This window comes from Ictalurus furcatus, chromosome 26, assembly GCF_023375685.1.
Source record: "Ictalurus furcatus strain D&B chromosome 26, Billie_1.0, whole genome shotgun sequence".
Taxonomy (NCBI): domain Eukaryota; kingdom Metazoa; phylum Chordata; class Actinopteri; order Siluriformes; family Ictaluridae; genus Ictalurus; species Ictalurus furcatus.
Genome location: NC_071280.1, coordinates 7340337 through 7361362, shown reverse-complemented (window position 1 = coordinate 7361362; position 21026 = coordinate 7340337). Strand labels below are relative to the sequence as shown.

The 21026-nt window shown below is 44.1% G+C and overlaps 1 protein-coding gene across 1 annotated transcript in view; it reads right to left on the bottom strand.

Annotated features, from left to right (window-relative positions):
- rasa3 (RAS p21 protein activator 3) overlaps positions 1 to 21026 on the bottom strand; it is a 70971-nt gene that overhangs the window by 9823 nt on the left and 40122 nt on the right. The window contains exons 6-18 of the mRNA XM_053615138.1: positions 15430 to 15510; positions 15186 to 15258; positions 10668 to 10741; positions 10300 to 10404; positions 9163 to 9319; positions 7733 to 7881; positions 6599 to 6713; positions 6426 to 6500; positions 5945 to 6068; positions 4097 to 4203; positions 3844 to 3921; positions 3476 to 3553; positions 2572 to 2645 (exon numbers count right to left, since the gene is read on the bottom strand). Coding sequence (XP_053471113.1) covers positions 2572 to 2645; positions 3476 to 3553; positions 3844 to 3921; positions 4097 to 4203; positions 5945 to 6068; positions 6426 to 6500; positions 6599 to 6713; positions 7733 to 7881; positions 9163 to 9319; positions 10300 to 10404; positions 10668 to 10741; positions 15186 to 15258; positions 15430 to 15510 — 1290 coding nt within the window. The remainder of the gene's footprint in view (positions 1 to 2571; positions 2646 to 3475; positions 3554 to 3843; positions 3922 to 4096; positions 4204 to 5944; positions 6069 to 6425; positions 6501 to 6598; positions 6714 to 7732; positions 7882 to 9162; positions 9320 to 10299; positions 10405 to 10667; positions 10742 to 15185; positions 15259 to 15429; positions 15511 to 21026) is intronic.

The following is a 21026-nucleotide window of genomic DNA, read 5'->3' as shown; positions in this document are numbered from 1 at the left end:
GGTGCCTAAAAGCTTTGCACAGGACTGTATGTCGGCGGTATTTAACTACGCTATATGAAGGTCCAGCTACATAAGACTCCTTGATATCAAAGATCCAGATAAACAACTTAACTTCACTGAATGGTGACAACAGTCACATACTAACGCTCTTAAACACTCATGATTAGATTCTGCCTAACAATATGGCAACTGTAAGAGGATATTATTAGTTTCGTAGCCGTGCGTGAGGTTAGCACTTTTGACACATCAGTTTTGATTTTAAGGAACACATACTTCTCTGTCCAACTGCCTTTAAATATGGTGTTACTGTTGCCAAATTTAAATGCTTTCAGTTCACTAATCAGACCAGAGAGGGTGAATTGTCTGAGGAAACTCTTCCCTTTCTGACCGAATGTGTCTAAACCTGTAGTGTTCTCTCCACTCGGATGAGTTTCCTTCAGTTAGATAATTATACATCATGCACGTGACTGGACAAGTTACAGACGGCAGAGGATAATGAGTAATGAGTCTTTATTGGTCACGTATATATTACAGCACGGTGAAATTGTTTTTTTCGCATACCCCAGCATGTTAGGAGGTTGGGGTCAGAGCGCAGGGTCAGCCATGATACAGCAGCACCCCCTGGAGCAGAGAGGGTTAAGGGCCTTGCTCAAGGGTCCAACAGTGGCAGCTCCGCAGTGCTGGAGCTTGAACCCCCGACCTTCTGATCAGTAACCCAGAGCCTTAACCGCCAAGCCACCGCTGCCCAAGGATCTGCTGCAGAAGCCGCGCTCGTTCGGTCGCTGAACTACGAGCGATTTTTCCTTTCATACGTAAGTACTCGTTTTAGTCGGCTGAAATACTTCGCTGAGTCCGCATCCAGACCGCAGTCCACCAGCTGATCGGCTCTGTCTCATGCACCGCACGCGTAGGCAATACGAAGCCATTTGAGATCTGATGTCCTCTTGGCTGGAAGTCTCGAGCCATGTTTCCGTCCAAGTTGAGAATTGAATTTATGTGAAAAATTGGAATATCGTATAAAACGTTTGCGAATAAAGCACCGTTTCCATCCCACGTGTTCAGCAGGACAAAATCGGCACTTCCGGGGAAACCGGCGCGAAAGTATCGATACAAATGGAAGTTGTTGTGTTTTTCCAATAAAATAAATGACTTGCGCTTCAGAGCGCCCCGATGAAACGCTCTCATAAACCTCATGGTGTCTTGTTATCGGAGGCGGACATGCCTGATATTTGGGAAGGGAACCGTGTGAGACAGTCCTGGGAGGTAATTATACCAAATCATTTCCATGACTGACTTTCACAATGACGAAAGCAGCACTTGAGATGCTGTGCATCGCGGATCGGTCTGCCGGGTAGTCCGACCCACTGCGCCCCGGTTCCCACAGAAACACGCACTGCCGCTGCGCTGTATAATTCGGCCGCGTGTGCGGAACATCCGATCACGTCAGCCAATTATCCAATCGCGTGATTTGTTAAGGAAAAGTCACATGACTTTCTTTTTGATGTGCATCGAGGAATTTCTCCACCTCAACTGAGCACGTTTTGGAGATTTTATTGGCATCTGGTGTTTCTATGGATGGAAACATGGCTGCTGATCCCATAAAAACAGCTGTACAGAAGGTTGGTATCATGAAAACTAGCACCCCCAGACCCCTCCCCCGCCCTTTTGTGCAGGTATTCACACCCATGGTAGCTGGAACATCGTTTTTTGTTCAGTTTGAGCCAAAGACTGCTAATGATTTATACCATACCATAATCAGATTTGAAATCTGCATTAGACACTTCAGCATGGCTATCATGAAATGTCTGATGTATTCTCATCTACTCAGATAGGAGCATGTTCTTGTATGTCTTGTATGAAAATACATTGCCAGGGTGGCTTGCAACGAGTGAACCGTCTCCTCTTCTGACAATGTCTTTGGCCACGAAACACACGACACAAAAGAACAATGGCAGGAGCTTTCGTCTGCATTTTACTTTGGCATACTATTAGGTTCAACACTTCCCTGATAATTGCCTATACAATTTACACGTATCAGGGAAGTGGAAAGGGCTGTGAGGGTCAGAGGAGCGGCCAATCGGGTGCAGCTTACCTGCAAGAACCCTTCCCATCAACCCTCTTATTAGTCAGTTTAACGCTCCTGTGCCCAGCAGAGAAATACAAGAAAAAAAGACACCTGAATGTGTCTTAAAGGCCAGAAGAGTCAGACCCTAGTCCTAGAGGATCACAGCACTGCAGGGTTTACTATTACGCCTCATTTAACACACATGATTCGACTCGTCAGTTAATTACCAAGGACTAAATTTGGTACGTTGGACGAGAAAACGTTCAATTTCTAAATCTAAAGAGCTGTGGCCCCCAGGACCTGAATTTGACAGACAGATTAGAGATGCACACACGTATCCTTTCCATTGGCTCTGCTGTTAATACATACGTTCATCCTGCAAGTTCCAAACACACACACACACACACACACACACTTTTTATTTATCACATGCATTAACTCATCTCTGGGTTAGCCATTCACAAGATGGTAATTAATCCAGCACAGTACTGCTACTCGCTGCTTACCCTTCTTTCAACATGATCGGCGTCTCGATGCTCTTCTGATCCCACCTCCCAGACGATGAAATCAGATCGAGAAACTGCACACACACACACACACACACACACACACACAGAAGGATTGGGACCATATGCATTAACAAAACGGGTTCACGTTTGAGTCGGCTATGGGTTCATCGGCGTAAAATAACGCGTACTGGATAAATGGTGCACTTATATAGCGCTTTTATCCAAAGCGCTTTACACTGTGTCTCATTCACCCATTCACACACACACACTCACTCACTCACTCACTCACTCACACGCCAATGGTAGCAGAGCTGCCATGCAAGGCGCTAACTTGCCATCAGGAGCAACTTGGGGTTCAGTGTCTTGCCCAAGGACACTTCGGCATGTGGAGTCACGCGGGCCGGGAATCGAACCGCCAACCCTACGATTAGTGGACGACCCGCTCTACCAGCTGAGACACAGCCGCCCCTTACTGGGCGGGATAACTGCGCTTCGGAAGGAAAAATGCAGTGACAAGGGGAAAAAATGCTAAGAGGAGTTAACAGTATGTGTCCGCTGTTAAAGTTTGTTTCCACATGGCACCGCTGCCTCTCTCTCTCCCTCTCCTCAACTCTGGTGGGCATTTCTCTCATGTTTGCGTGGGTTTGTTTATGAGTGGGGTGTTGCTATGGAAATCGAGTCAACAATACTTCACCCTGTTGTACAAAATGTCTATTTTATAGTTTTGTTTAAAGTCTGAATGGATGAGACAGTCGGCGTGCACCGCGCCGATATCTACTCCAGAGCTTCACACTGAAATGAACAGGACGTGTGGAGCGGCAAGTGGAGGCGTCCCCGGAAGACTCATCGGTGGAGTCCGTCTTACTCCGCATTCAACAAAAAGCACAAATAAGTAACTCACATTTTTCACAGCGTCTGCGTACTTCTGCTCGTTGAAGTAATCGTAAAACGCAGCCATGTAAGATTCTTTAAAGTTGCCCTGGAGAACAGTGAGAAAAGCTGAGATCATTATCACCCATACGGCTAATTAAAAAAAAATACATACGATATTTCGGCACTGATTAGAGAACGACTGATCGAGTTTGCAGTTTAATTTCCATCTAAACCGGTTCTTCGTGCCTGCGTAGTCAAACGTTCTGTTAACTAGCAAGCTTTAATCGAGGAAACTACACACGACATGCGCTCACAGACGCGGATGATTGGCTAGTGACATTATAACAGGGAAGAGCGTATGACGTCCCACCCTTAGCCTTAAATCCACTGACTTACTGATTTAGACTTGGCGAGGCTTCCCAGGGTCTGGATGGTTTTGGAGATGAGCGTCAGAGTCCGTGACGTACAAGGATCCTTTACGGGAAAGACCAGAAGGACGTTAGGGACGGTGACGCAACAAACTCAAACAAACACACAATTTCACACGCTGCTAACAGCCGCAGGTTCCTTCGGTCACGTGTAAAGTCAGGATGTTCTTATTATGATGACGTACATCACGGGGCGTATACAGTAGGGGGTAAACACTCACCGGATGATGCGGCCTGAGCTGAAAAAGGTTGGGAGACAGGATCGCTGGGGCGAAGAAACGCAGGAAAATGAAGCTACTGACTGCTGTGTACCTCACGTCTTGGTCCACTGTGAACATCCACAAACACAATCATCAGCGTCGTCATACAATAAACACACGTTTTCAGATTTTAAACGCCGCTGAGCAAATCTGATTGATTTATTTAAACGCGTGTTTTATTTGGCTCGCTCGTTAGGGAGAAATTCACACACTTAAAATCTGTGTCCTGTTTTTATATCTCTGTAAAGACGCTCTGAGACAACGTCCACTGTTAAAAGCGCTATACCAATAAAATCGAATCAATTAATTAATTTATTTTTTATTGCTCAGTCGTGAAATCCCATTTGAGACTGTAGTCGCATTCGCTCGGTGTTACAGTCGTGTGTTTGGAGAATATTAGCTAGTTAGACAGCTAGCGAAAAAGTAGCCAGGATTTTTAAGCGGGCTACATTTTACGTTTAAGGCAATGTCATCCGGTCGCGGATCTGAAAACAATCCCTGCATCCGAAATCATGTACTGTGACAATACGTACTGCGTCTGATTCGGTACCTGCTGCTCGGCCGTTGACGAGGTACGTACCGATCAGTACATGAATACGATCCGGACGTACTACATCCGCCATCTTGGCATTGTCACGTGACCTAGAACTTCAAAAGAGCCATTTTTGATTCTGACAGCTCTTTTCAGCCAGTCCCGCTGCATTATGGGATAGCGCAGTATCCGCTGGTTCCCTCGGCGGGCGGAAGCGGTGGGTCATTTCCTGCCTACTGTTTTATGAATGCTGAGAATTCAGACATACTAGTCCTCTGGCGTACTGCTTTCTGCCTTCTGTATATTCAGACACAGCCAATGTTATTGCTCTTATTACAAATTTCTGACATGAAAGAGCTGCAGTTCAATGAGTGGAAAAAAAAAGAAAGAAACTTGATTTGATTGGTCAAACTGAGACGCACAAACATAGCTTGGAAATAAGTGGGGTTGCGTGTGCTTGAGCTGATCTTCGTGTGCTTGCGCTACATTCGATTAAAGCTCGTGACTCCAATTTTGAATTTCTGAACGGAAAACAAAGAAAACGCGAGCTCAATTTGGAATTCCTACTTGTGATGTCCTCTCCTCAACCCTGAGCTGATCATGTGACACCAAAGATATACTGTACAGACAAGAATTTACTTTAGATCTATTATCATGCAGACTTTATTAAATCTATGACACGGACTAGACACTTCGCTGGTTTTAGGAGATAAACATTACGTCGCTCGTCACACTTAGCTGGCTCGAATTTTTTTTTTTATCGCAAAAGACGAACACGGACGCAACCGTGCTTTTCACCCGCTTCATATGTCAGACAAGCTGGGGTCGAAAATGATGTCATTCCTAAAAGTCTTAGTCTGAACGCTCTCCTGTTTGTGTAGAACGTCGCTGCAATGTGCCTCACTGTCCAGCAGGTGGCATCATGCAAACTCTAAATCCAGCCTGCCGCTGCCTTCTTTCAAATACCGCAAACATAACAGTGAGCAGGAGGTGAAAGCAAATGAGGACATGGCAGGGAATGCAGAGTGACCAAAGGGATAAAGAGCAGGCAAACTCATCAGAAACTCCTCGGTGAGAAGCTATTTCTGGAACTCTGCTAAGCAAAAGGTAACTTCACACACACACACACACACACACTGTATGAGAAATGGCAGCGCTGATCTGGGGTCAGGGTGACGCTGGAATCACCAGCACCGCTAACGAAAGCAAGAGACTATTTTATGCTTCACAGCATTCAGTTGCTAACTCAAGGTCACATGAAGTGTATATGCGGTTACCTTGGAAACGGGTGGCGGCGGATTCTCGGAGTGAGAAGAAAATGTCGCACATGACAGTGGGGCATCTGACGCCAGAGGTGGTGATGACGTTGAAGATGCGATCCACGTACTGCCGCAGGTTCTCCTGAAAACAGAACAGACATAAAGAGGGAGGTGAAGGAACGTGCGTGTACGCACACACACACACACACACACACACACACACACACGCACTACTAGAACATTTACACATGCCCATGTTTGTGCCATCAAGTAGATGAAGACAGACAACTGTGAAAACATGTGGAAATTAGAAATGCCTTTCATAACATCCAGCCTGTCTATAATGCTTTGTTTCACACAGCTCTCTCAAGTAAACACGCATCCAGATCACATGCCTTCATATACAGCCACACACACACACACACACACACACACACACACACACAGGGAAACCACACACAGGCTCATAAACATGCAGACTGAGAGAAGTATGACTCACCCTGTTGGTCTCGAGATTCTCCGATTCCTTCAGCTTAACAGGGTCGATTTCACAAGGCTTGTGCTCTGTGCAGATCTGCGCCACAAAACACACACACACATATACAGTAATAATCATTAAAAAAATGATACCAATATTTTAAAAAGCTGACTTACACAAAGACAGAGACTCACCTCGTCGATAATGGGCTTGAGAGTGACCTGTAGATAGTGCATTCCTGCCAGCTTCATGGTCTCATCAATGCATTTGGACGTTAATGAATTGCCCCGGAATATCGTGTTGGGATCCCTGAGGGAGAGCAAGATTACGTTTATGCTCTTTGGTAGACACCCTTATCCAGAGCGCCTTACATTTATCTCATTCATACAGCTGAGTAATTGAGGGTTAATGGCCTCGCTCAAGGACCCAACAATGGCAGCTTGGCAGTGCTGGGGTGTGCTGGGGTGTGCTGGGGTGTGTTGGGGTGTGTTGGGGTGTGCTGGGGTTTGAACTCACGACCTTCTGAGCAGCAGACCAGCACATTAACCGCTGAGCCACCACTGCGTTATAGACACTGCTAGGCGACTCAAAAAAAACAACAAAAAAAAACAAACGCCCAACACATTATTAATACCCAAGGCTCAATTTGCAGCCCGATAAACACTGAGGCGTGGGAATCTCTAGACATCTCAAAAAATGAAATCCGATTGATGCCGAGGCGCGAGGATGACCCGACACGTCGCGCATCTCCAGTTCTGATTCCTACAGCTTATTTTACATGAAATACTTTTTACAGTCTGACCACTAATACTGAACGCAATATTTTCCACTTGGCTTCATGTATGAATGTTTATTTCGCATGAGAAACGTCACGGGCGTGTGTACCGTACAGGTCCGATTAAGATCCTGATGCGTTTGAAGCTCTACACCAACAGGATTAGACCGACGTGGTGAAGTGGGACTGTACTGTTATTAATGTCCGAGGATTTTTTTATGGACACGTTCCAACGTCTGTAAAGGTTTCGTCATACACCGTTAGATGAGCCTTCTGTTTTCTGGATGCATTTTGGCCAAAATTGTTACAGATGTCCAACGGTAGAATTATTGACAGGCGTACTGTATGTCCAGAAAATGTATCATGTCCAATAGTATAGTATTTCTAAATCGTCCTTCAACGTTAAACAGCCCTGAATAATCAAAAAGATACTTATTACTGAAGGACATCTCAGCATTATTACCAACCATCATAACACAGTGTAATTCCCATATAAAGACAGTAAATAAGTGTGTGTGTGTGTGTGTGTGTGTGTGTGTGTGTGAGAACTCACTGTGTGCGGTTAACCTCTGCGTTGGCGATTGCACTGATAAAAGGCACGATTTTGCCGTAGTGCAGGAAGAGACGGACCAGCGGGACGGCCGCTTCCTGCTTCTCCCGGCACACGTCTCCAAGGATATGGGCTGCCGATGCTGAGACAGGCTACGGCAACACACACACACACACACACACACACACGCTTTACAATCATAACAACATTAAAGACTTCATAAGTGAATGGATAGAAATTTCATACAAATTCTAAAGCCTAGAATGCACTAAACTGATGTCTATCCAATCAGCACACAGTCTCTTCCAACTGCCTTTGCTTACCCCTGGATTCACCTGAACCTAATTTCTTCTAAATTAATTTGACTGGACATGAACCACACTGAAAAAAAACCTATTTTAAGAGAGATGCTAATCATTATTATTTTTTAAACATGTTCAAACATGTTTTAAAAGTAATATACTGTATTTCAACCCTATGAACTCAATGGTGTTAGATTGGGGGTGGGGGGGTGGGGTGGGGGGGGGTTGGTTTACCAATCGCAGGGCGCAATCGCACACACACCCATTCACACACTATGGACAATTTGGAAATGCCAATCAGCCTACAACGCATGTCTTTGGACTGGGGGAGGAAACCGGAGTTCCCAGAGGAAACCCCTGAATTATGGAGTACATGCAAACTCCGCCCACACAGGGCAGAGGTGGGATTCGAACCCCCAGAATAAGCCCCCAGACACTATCATGTTAACATTCCACTCTTCATGTCTCTTTTATGCGTCCATACTCATCAGGTCCAAAAAAACCCAGTTGTTCAGATTGAAGCGTACTGAAGTTCTGCACTTTTTCAGCTGCAATTTAAACAGTTTATAGTTACGCAGTCTGTTGATGTAAAGAGCTACGTGGCAACGCAATTGCTGGAAAACTTGGCAACCCAACTGGTGGATCTTTTACACTTTGCCTAGCGTTATTTTGTGTCGGCTTAATGTAAGGTTTAAAATGTTCGGTAGCAATACAATCCTTCAACATTCCCAGTAGTCTGTGATATCCTATCGTTATGGCTTCTTTTTTGACAACGGATACACCTGCTCACCAAATCGTCTGCACTTTTTCTCCATCAGTTGAACTAATAGTCATTCAAAAAATGTCTCACTTATACAAATAACCTGAAAGGTAAGTAAAACATGATCAAATATAACGGTTTAAGCCATGGCTTCAGCACAAGTGTATTAAGTGGTTGAGAAAACGTGGGTCTGGGAATGCTTGCTTGCGTTTGGACGTAGAGCCAGAGTATCGTGAATATGGCCGGGAATCGGGGGGGGATGCAAATTCGAATCCACTTACCTAACCGTTAGAGAATGAATCTTACCTAATGCACATTTAAACAAATCCGGTTTGTTCTGCAAAAGTGACCACACACACAGAGAGACTCACCTCCATCCGTGCAGACTGCAGCAGCAGGTCAGTGAGGTCACTATAGCACTCCGAAGGGAAGACATGGTCCTCTGTGTAAACAATGTTGAGTCTTAAAGAACCCAGTTCGTCGGCCTTCACCGACTTACCGCTGTTATCCCTCGGTTGTAGGAAGTACCTAAGAGACAGCGAGAGAGAGACGGAGTGAGACCGAAAGGAAATCAGAGACAGACAGACAGACACAGAGGGACCAGTGGTATAGTTCTACTCATGGTATAGCTCTACTCATGGCATTCGATAACCCTCAGTGACACATGCTCTTTCACTGAGCTCTTTCAAGTACAAACAGTTTACTAACATCAGGTGCTTCAATTTGACTTGTTCTTTATGACCTTCCTGGACTCTCAACACCACCTGCCTAGCCAAGAAGGCCCAGCCGCGCGTCCACTTCCTGCGTTGGCTGAAGAGAGCCAAACTCCCCCCTCCCATCCTCATCTCCTTCTACAGAGAGACGACTGACAGCGTCCTGACCAGCTGCCTCACCGTGTGGCACGGGAAATGCAAGAGGACAGCTGAAAAGATCATCCGAGTCTCTCTACCCACCACCGACACCTCATTCAACAACCGCTGCATCGGCAAAGCCACCGGTATGGCGGACGCCCCCTGTCACCCCTCCCGTGGACTCTTCACCCGTCTCCACCATCCGGCAGAAGGTACAGGAGCATCCGTGCCATCACCAGCAGACTCCGCGACAGTTTCTTCCCTGAGGCAGTCAGGATTACTCAACACCCCGCTGCCTCCTAACGCTCACCTGGGTTAGTCAAACACCCGGCCCAGTATGACTCAGTACCACTGCACGCCGCACGTTACACAGCGGCATCAGTCACTTTACATTGTGGAACTCGTTTCTGACAATATTCCTGCGACACTACACAACAGTTTACCATTTACAGCCCATGATCTGTGTATTTACTGCCTTGCACTCGTCTCACTGTTGTGTATTTGCACTTTATGTAGTCTTGCGTACTGTCCTGTGTTGCACCACGTCACTTCGTTCCAATGTGTCCAAGCTACATAGAGGAATGACAATAAAGAAGTTGATATGTGTTATGTGCTCGTAAGCTTTGATGTACTCATACTGAGATGATTTAGTAATACCATGCGTCATGAATGCCCTCCTGGCCCAAAACCTTCAGTGGCACCCGAACACCTCCTAAAAACTCGTCTCCAAACTTCAGGTTACTGGCGTTCCACAGATCCACCCTGGAAAAACAAAACCAAGACGAGAGATGTTTCATAATGCCACATTCAGGAGGAAACCCCCCTGAGGAACAGTACTTTCTGACCTCGTACACCACAGCACTGGTGAATTCTCAGATCGGTTGGTCAGAAGGCGTTGATTCATTTTCTGTAACAGCAGCACTGATAAAAGTTTTGGCTGCAAGGTCTATATTATTAACCGCTCGTTCTATAGTAACAACTCACACAGGGACTTCGCATTAACGTACACTTCATACACAACACACCTGAGGGCTAATTTATCCACATCCTCCTCCTCCACGTCAAACTGCCGCTTGGTGTAGTTGAGTGGTCTGGTGATCTGCAAGGACAGTTCATAACAAGAAGGCTTCATATAAACGTTCAGATGACACACATAACTATGACTATAAAAAAACCCCAGCAGTGTACGGTGCTGTGAAAAAGTATTTGCCCCCATTCTGATTTCTTCGCTTTTTGTGTGCATCTCGTACGAAATTGTTTCTGAAATTAAAACAAAATCTAAGGTAAAACAAAGGCAACCTGAGTAAACACAAATGTTATTTGTTATTTATTGAAGCGAAAAAGAAAAAAAGAGTTATCCGATACCAACTGGTGCTGTGTGAAAATGTATTTGCCCCCGTAGTTACTGATTCCCCAAATCTATGAAGCTGCATTCACAATGGGGTTCAGCTGGACTAGACACAACCAGACCTGATCACTGCAAACCCTGTTCAATCACATCAACACTTAAACAGAACTTTTACAACAGCATGAAGTTGGTTAAAAGGTCTTACTCAGTAACACACAGTGCCAGAATGGAAAGAAATTCCAGAAATGATGATGAAGAAGGTGATTGAAATACATCAGTCTGGGAAGGTTACAAAGCTATTTCAAAGTCTCTTGGACTCTAAAGAACCACAGAGTCTTTATCTCCTAATGGAAAAACTCGGCATAGTAGTGAACCTTCCCACAAGTGGCTGATCTTCCAAAATTCCTCCAAGAGCACAGCAACGACTCATCCAGCAAGTCACAAAAGAGTCAAGAACAACATCGAAGGATCTACAGGCCTCTCGTACATCAATAAAGGTCACTGTTCATGACTCCACTATCAGAAAGACACTGGGGACGAATGGCATCCATGGAAGACTGGTGAGGAGAAAACCACTGCTAACCCAGAAGAACATTAAGACTCGTCTGAATTTTATCAAAACACACCTTGATGATCCTCAAACCTTTTGGGAGGATGTTCTGTGGACTGATGAGTCGAAAGTGGAACTGTTTGGAAGACAGGGGTCCCGTTACATCTGCCGTAAACCAAACACAGAATTCCACAAAAAGAACATCATAGCTACGGTCAAGCATGGTGGTGGCAGTGTGATGGTGTGGGGATGCTTTGCTGCTTCAGGGCCTCAGCAACTTGCAATAATTGAGGGAAACATGAATTCTGCTCTCTACCAGAGAATCCTAAAGGAGAACGTCCGGTCTTTCAAGTGTAACTGGATTATGCAGCAGGACAATGATCCAAAGCACAGGAGTAAGTCTGAGTCCTAGAAGTAAGTGAAAGTCTGATCTCCAGTTATCAGAAGTGTTTGGTTGCAGTTATTGCTGCTAAAGGTGGCACAACCAGATTTTATTTTTAAGAGGCAATGAGTTTTTCACACTGGTGATAAGTGTTGGATCATTTTTTTGGCTTCAAAAAAAAAAAAAGGTATTATTTGTTTACTCAGGTTGCCTTTGTTTTATGTTGTATTTCGTAAAACTAGTTAGTATGAGTTATAACCAAATACAGCTGACATGAGCACTGTCTGCTGTAATGCCAGTACACTACCTTTAAACGCTTTTGAATTATCAGTGCTAATGGCGCGGTGGATCTGGTCATGCTGTTTTATCCTGCCGCTGTTAAAAATAGGGTTTGCGTGGTTCAGAAGTTCCTAGACAAGGGAAGTGTTCAACTTCCCCTCGTCTAGCCCTAGCCAGCGCTGCCATCACTAGGTACTATTTCTTTTCTTTCTTTTTTTTTTTTTTTAAAAGAAAGATAATTATAACAAATGACTAACTGCTGGGTGACAGACGAACAATAGTGGACGCTACAGACGCGCTGAAGTAAAACATTATGAGAAATTATGAGTGAATTCAGTTCCTGCATAACAGCAGTTCCAGTATTATTGTGCTTTTCCTATCCAAATTTCCATGACACACCTGCACAAAAGGTCAAAAGTAATGACCAGCCACATAAAGCCCACAGAAGAGAGATATGGTGTATGTGTTTAACGTTTGATTGACACTGTGACAACGATCTTTTGTTGTGTACTGTAACTGACTCAGACCGAATTTGCATATCAACTCAGATTTGCACAGGATGTGGTGGGCCAGGTGATGCACATGTTCAGCTACAACACTGAGTGCTTGTTGGAAGGCAGAAAACTCAGCTTCAGCATGGCATTATTCCAGATTGGCCACTGACGAATGTCTGAGCTGGCATGAGATGTGTTTTCCATGATGAAATCCCGCATGATTTGGAAAGTCATAGCTGCTGCGGCAGAGCGTTATCTCTAAGTTCGATATGAAGACCAGGTGATGCAGTGTTTGTACTACTCCAGTGCAGGTATGAGGACATGCATGTGCATGTCCTCTGATGCAGGACTTGCCTTGCTTATGCTTGAATAGGATTTTGTTATCCTTCATCTGATATGCTAGGCTTAAAACGTATTTGTTTACTCAGGCCTACCCTGACTAGTCTCTCTATTATGCTAATTCCCAGTCCTAATAATCTTTTCTCTCCCTCTCTCCTTCTGCCGAGCCACACACGATTTTATGGAGATACTAGAGATCCAGATCCTTTCTGCCTCTGGATGGAGCTCAAATCTTCTCTAATTCCAGACTGCTGGGACTACGGCTGCTCCTAAGGCCATACAGACTTCATATAAATCCATAATGAACTTTTTCACACTATCCGTTGTTACCCAGATGAGGATGGGTTCCCTTCTGAGTCGGGCTCCTCTCAAGGTTTCTTCCTCTTAAAACATCTTAGGGAGTTTTTCCTTGCCACCGTCGCCACTCAGTGGCTTGCTCAGTTGGGATAAATTCGCACCTTTAATATCTGTACACCGTGTTGATATTTCTGTAAAGCCGCTCTGAGACAATGTCTATTGTAAAAAGCGCTATACAAATAAAATTGAATTGAATTGAATTGATAACCTACACGTACACCCAAATAGGGGTGTAATTTTTAAACGTTCGTTTTTTTAAAACCACCCAACCCGCATTATCACTACAGGATTACTGGAGTGAGTGGAGAAGGAGAGTCGGGATGAGCATGTGCCCCCCACCAAACAATGCATACAATTATGCAGATACAGGTGAAGAGCTTCAGTTCACGCTAAACATCAGAATGGAGAGAAATGTGATGAGAAAAACCATCCAGTGAGCAGCAGCTCTGCAGACAGAAATGCCTTGTTAAGGTTAATGGCCAGAGGAGAATGACTAGACTGGTCACTGACAGGAAGTCTATAGTAGCTCAAATCACCACATTTTACTATCGTGCTGAGAATTAAAACATCTCAGAACGTACAGCACATCGACCGTGATGAGGATGGGCTGCCAGAGGAAAAAAAAAAAAAAATCAGAAATCCACTCCCTATCAGCCAAGAATAGGAATCTGAAGATACAGTTGACGAAGGCTCTCCGAATCTGGACCGGATGATGGTCTTCCAGTGGTTCGGTGGATCAGCCGTAACATTAAAACCACTGACAGGTGAAGTCTAGCTCATGTCACGTCTGGCTCTTTAATGAAATGCAGGAAATCTCAGTTGTAGATAACACGTCCTGTAGTCGGTGGTGTGGTATGTGGCACTGTGATGAACTCTGGGCTGTAGGGTTCGGTATGTCTGTGTGGCGTGCTTTGTGTGGGGAAAGGCCGTGACCGTGAGGGAGATGAGATCAATGGAGTGGATTGTGTGTCTCGCAGCGCTGGAATCAATCCCGCCGTTGTCTTCTCTTGTCCACCAGTCCGAGCGAACGCGCCAACGGAGACATTAAACAGTGTTGTCCAGGACGGATCATGAAGTAGAGCGGAGACGAGGAGGAAAGGCGAATCGGTACAGAGGTTATCGTTTGCACTCGCAAGCCCTCGCGGGAGTTTAAACATCAACAACTCTGCTGAAGTTTCTCTGAAAGCAGTGGCTCATGAAGCAAGGGCAAGTGCAAGGGTGTGGACATGTACTCCTTCCGTTGTGATCCCCAGACTTGCACTTTTGTTCTGTTTTTTTGTTGTTTTTTTCCCCCCACAGCAGTCAACCATAACGTATCACTTCTTACAATCTGCATTCAGCTTGTTTGCTTGTTTGTAAAGTGCGCGTAGACATCACGAGGGTGTGGAAAACCACAAACTGTAAGCTTCAGCCTTGGACACCGTGACTCCGATTCCTTTGAAGGATCTCAAAGAGAATGAAATATCATTCTAACAACAATGTTCACAGATACATCCAAGCTGGGAGTCATCGGCTTTTACAGATTCAATACAAAGATTTAAGTTTCGTTGAAAAAATAAATAAATAAATAAATAAATAAATAAATAAAAGTTTTAAGACGAGTAAAATTCCTCTTAATGCAGATTTAAACCAAGCATGCGCCATGCCTAAAAATCTCAGGCTCCATTTCACATAAGTGTAATAATAATGGTTCACAGAATGTTTCTACTGGTTAATGTTTACTCGGGCAGAATTCGTTTCAGAGGATCGTGAAAGACATCTGCGTTCTTTTTTTTTTTTTCTTCCTTTCCCTACCTCAAAGTAGAAGACTTCATCGTACTGAGGGTTGTTGGTTTTCCGCTTGACCTTGGTCTTTTTGGCTTCCGATCTGTTGCAGATGAAAGACACAGGAAGGGAGAAGAAAAAATGAGAGAGGTTGCACCCAGTCAGCTTGAGGGTTGTGAACATGACGTGAACGCACACTTTCAGTTTTCATTAAATGGTGTGTTCTGATACCAAACATGAGGCGGTTGTGGTGCTGGTACTGGGGCAGACTTACCTGGATGGGCCCTGTAAGGACACGGCTGCATAGGGATCACACTGTCCGTTAACGATCGGCAAGTCTTGGCACTCTGACACTCTGTGAAAAGAAACAGTGATCAGGATCTTTAGGATTTAGTAAAAGTAAAGACAAATAAGTCCTGCATTAAACCTGCCCTCACGCTTTCGCTGTAGCCGAAAGCGAATTCAGTTACTAACTCGGCAAAACGAACAACGTAGTCAAAGCTCTTTTCTTAAACCACGTAGTCATATCTACAGCACCTCGAAAATGCAGGAAGATAGCTGCGCATACGCGTTATTTCAAGTCGTTTCAGCTAACAGACGATTAGCACAGTTCAGCGCAACATGAGGCGACTGACAGTTCCGAGTACAGACGGATCACAAAAACTGTAACGTGATCGATGTTTCAAGGGGAACGGTGATGTCATGGTGGTGCACGTCAAGCACAGACAAACGGCACGAACAAAGAGGAACAACGCCTGCAAAACAGAGTCGTTATACAGCAGGGTTATTCAACACTGGCAGACAAGTCACCTTTAAGAAACGCACTGACTCGGGTCAGTCAATCGATATGAAAATCCGCTAAGCAATAATTCAGTAACTTATTAAGGTTTCAGGGGGAGAAAAAAAAAAACGTTTTCCCGCCTGTAATTTAAACTAATCAAGCAATCCTACTCAAGCTTACCAACCATCATGAAACGCGGAGCAGTCATTAATCAACCAGAACCGGGATAGAAATCTTTTAATAATGCAGGTCTATTTATATAAAACCGGGTTCACGCGGTATGATTTTGCGAACGATTTAATGGTCGGAGACAAATTTTGAGAATCCTAAAAGTCTCCTATAATCCCAGGCCAAAATCTGTAATCTTCAACCAGTAGTTTGGCGTGTTCCCTGACAGACGATTGAAGCCCGCTGTGATAAAAATGTTTCCCTCCGATTAAATTGTCAGTGTCAGAAGATTTGAGGCACGGTCCTGCAGTCTGGCTTGTCCAACTCCGTACCAGTGGTTTTTCGCGTCTTGACTGTCGTGCACTCTGTGTACGTTAATGACAACTGAGATCCTACAGTGTGCCGTGGCGTACAGTCGCAGAGGACTATTAAAAACCTCACAGCGTGCACCCGGGATAAACAACCCCCGCACAACTGTGCAGCAAGACGATCGGGCTGGGTTCGGCATTTTCAGGAGCGACGTGCACGAAGTTCGCCTTCTCTTTTCTTCTCGTGTATGAAATAGCTCTGACTGATACACAGTTACGTTAATTACACACTGCGGTGTCGCAGAACACCAGCGAAGCGGAAGGGAAATCATATCATTTGGACGTGATGTTATGAAAACGTTTATCTGCAGTACCCACTTCACTCCCGTTATTACAACTAGCATGAACTAACTGTATGGATACTGCAGCGTGAACTGCATATATATGAAGTGTGCAATATAGAGCTAAATATTATTATTATTCTTATTATTATTCCTTGTTTTATCAATTGGAAATGGTCTTGGGATGTTGGAAACGAATAACACAGCCCCAAAAATAAGCACAGGACTGAATGAGCACCTAAAATCTGAGCTGGAATTCATGTCTCAGATGCCATGCAGAAGCCTTTTGTACGGAAGGCCAAGTCAAGTTTAAACCTGGACCCTTGAACAATGGGGAGGAAAAAAACAAAAAAAACAGAATTCGTTTCGTCCATCTGGACAGATTTATGTTTGGAGGACGACAAAGGATGCCTTTTAACACAAAACTCTTAACTATGAAGGAGGATCCGTAACGGTACGGGCGGCCATGTTGTGGAATTCATTAGATCCGGTGATTTCTTTGCATGGTCGTATAACACCCAACAAATATGATGTCATTTTACAAGACCAGGTGCAGCCGTTGGTGCTCGCACTGCTTCCTAATGATGTGCCCATATTTCAGGATCGTAATTCGCCGATGCGTGCTGCTAAAATGATTTGCTTTCTTGAACAACAGGATGACGTCAGCTGCTTTGCGTGGCCTGCCCAGACCGCCAGATTAAGAGGAATCCCGAACATCCCATGTAAGACGGGCCAGAAGCCGCTCCGGACTTGTAAGACACCGTCCCGAGATTAACGATGTTCTGGAAGCAAAAGCTGGTCCTTCATATTAACTTACTGTTACTGTATAATGCTGTTATTTTCCCCCACCACCTGTACTTGCTAATTACCGAGCTAACTCAGCAGCAGACACCCATGCTTTCTTATTACACGATCTTATATTACATACTGCATGAATTAAGCTCAAGCTAGGGATATTAAAAGCGGCGCTGAACCAGAAATAATCAAAATTCTCAATACAATTTGAAATGTTTGGAAATTATAGACGGGACTGTGACGCAATTTTGCAAATGAAACTATTAAACCTGCCGTCCCTTGGGGAAATTCCTACCAGTTGGAGTCATGAGAAAACACGGTGACCCCTGAACAGCGACTCTGATGTTCTCTCACTGCAAAGCATTTCCATTCATCAGATACCAATGCTGTCGCTCACGAATGACTGCACACGTTCACATTTAAAGATAATAATAAAAATACAACTCGCATCGCCTTGGTGACCCAAACAATTCTGGGGTGTTTATTTTTGGTGGTTAATAACTCAATTACAGAGAGGAATATCTAAGGAACGCTGACCATTTTGAAGAGGCAGACGAATCACAGCCTTGTCACCGAGTGTATTTTTGGACGCTGTTGCCCGGGCAGCAATCTGGAACTAATCAGATTTCCCTTTACTCATTTCCCCGCTGTAAATGCGGCAGAGCCAGGCCCAGAAGGCTTTGAGGAACTTAAGAAAGCTGGACTCAGCCCTAGACTCAGCCCTGAGACGTGAGCCAGACTGCAGGGAAAGTCAGTATTTCCTAAATTTATATTTCCACAATGTTCTTTATCTTATCTGAAAGAAGATAAGGATGCTAAATAAGTATATCAGCTTAGTAATCTTAGCGCTCCAAGAATAACTGAGTACTACTGCTATCAAGTCGGACATCTTAATGCTGGACTTTATGTTTTGGAATCACTTTCCAACTCGGACTGACGACCATTTTTGACCTAAATGATGATAAGAAATGATCTTAAACCCTTCTCATCGTCCCTCGTTAACTATCTACCATCGCAAACACGCTGTTATTGTAGGAAGGAATATTCTTCATGGCTCCCTTCATTTGTTCTGCTGTTTCTAACTGGCAGTGTCTTAAATGTTAAATGTCAAGATTTCTTGTTTTTCCTGTGTCCTCACTGCACACACTCACTACACCAGGTGTGTCAAGACATCTAGTGTGACACTGGCTTTCAAAACGATATCCTCTGCACACACACACACACACACACACACACACACACATATTACCCAGATGTTAACTGAAGGTCCATTTGGGTTCACCGTATGCATTGTAACTCTTAAAACTCTTAATAACGTAAATACTCTTAAACATATGTAACTCTTAAACGTATAATAAAATAAATATGCCTGGTTATTGATATTATTATCCCTACAGTCAAATGTTTTCAGGGATATTATGGCTTCTAGGTGGCATGGTGGTGCAGTTCTGGTCAATCCTGAGCTCGGGTTGCTGTCTGTGTCGGTTTCCTCCGGTTTCTTCCCACCTCCCACAAACATGCCCTTAAGTGGCTCGTAATATTCTTCTCCATCACTACAAGACATTGCATTAACAGTAGTGACGGGCGATATCTTCTCGTTTGCGATACACCGGTAGAAATTCTCCCCACAGTAAGAATGGGTCTTCCCGTGATAATAACGATGAAGCCTAGTCGATGACGTATCTGTGTGCGATGGGGTGCGACCCATTCTCAGCTCACGTGCAGAGTGAAAACGAGTACGGCGGAAGGCGGACGTGAAACCGAGGAGGAGTTCATCACTAAACGAGGAGCTACTGCACCTCTACAATCTGGATCTGGTTCGCTTTCAGAAAATCAGTTTTACTTTTAGATCAGTGTTTGTGTTTCTGAGGATCTCAAGATCACAACCATCACGTAGATAAAAACAGTGGTGAACGGTTCGATATTTATATCGTCACGGATATCGGTATCGCAATAAACACCACAAAATATCGTGATCTAGTTTTAAGTCTATATCGCCCAGCCCTAAATAACAGATGAAACATACTTGAAACAAATCATGAACCTTCATTTACGCTGAAAATTCTAGAAACGGATCTGTAGAGGTCAACCGATTGATGGGTTTTGCTGATTAATCGGCACATGTGACCGACTGCAGGAAGTATCAGTTATCTGCAAAAATCAACACCGACAGTTTTTCCCGGCCGCGTCCGTCGCGGGAGCGGCCGAGGAGGGTCCGCTGTCATTATACAGTACGAGAGCGGCCTCTGGAGGCGAAATAAAAATATCAATAACAAATTTGTTGTGTTATTTGAAGTGTTTTTGAACGTATTTTTATTTTTGGACGTCTCTATTTTTATGTGTTATTTGGAGAGTTACTTTTTGGTTCGATTTGGACGTATATCTTTTATTTATTTTAATAAAATGTATTAATAGGCTATATATTAATATTTAAATATTTAGTTCATTTAAGAAAGTACAGTACATTTTCTTGGTATACAGTCCGTACGGTTTATTTTTGTAATAAAGTTATATTTGTAATGAAGCAATATTTTACTTCGAGTGTTATGCTTTCATTCAGTATCAGTTTAAAAACTATCGTTGATGAGCTGGTTATCGGCAGGTAACCGCCCTATTTATCGGTATTGGTAAAGCCCACTAGTTAGCATTCTGTTAGCAATTACATATCAGATAATGAGAACAACATATACTGTGTAAATCTCAATTTCAGTTCCTTTATCGCGAGGCTTCAAACCGTACGATGATGATGAGGAACTGAAAAACACTCAAAAGTAGTCTAGTGCCCTAAGGATTAATAACGTATAGGCCACAAACAGGTAGCTCAGCACACTAGGCTTAAAAAAAAGAATTCAGACTCATTCGTCTTTGCATTGTTCAATGTGATATGTACGTTAAGATCAGCCCAACAACCACCAATCAGAGCAAAGCTACAAAACCCTCTATTTACCTCCTACACGCTGGTGTGTTGGTTGATGAAAATCTAACATACTGTACACAAGTGACTAAGCCAGCACCCAGAAAAAACCCACTGGAAAACCCATTTCCAGCAAATGATAGATTAGCTCATGATATGATCGAGATCAAAGCCCAATCTCTGAAACCCACTCACAACACGTCTGAAGCAAGGCCACGTTCTGCTGCCCGGGCTACATTACTCACACGCTCAGTGACTCGCACGCATTCGTACGCCAGAGTTATTCATGCTGACTGAGACAATAACTCAGAGACACACCTTTACTGCATTAACGTGATAATGTCTTCCTTCCTCTCTCTCTCTCGCTCTCTCTCTCTCTCTCACACACACACACACACACTCTAACTACCAGTGATCATTAACAGGAATAAATGGGTCTGTTTATGGAAAGCAGTACAGTTCATTCCACGCCATAAAATAATGACAATATATTTATTACGTGCTATATTATACTTATTGGCGTACTTTGTTCATCCAGTCATATTACGACCTTTTCTTCGTTTC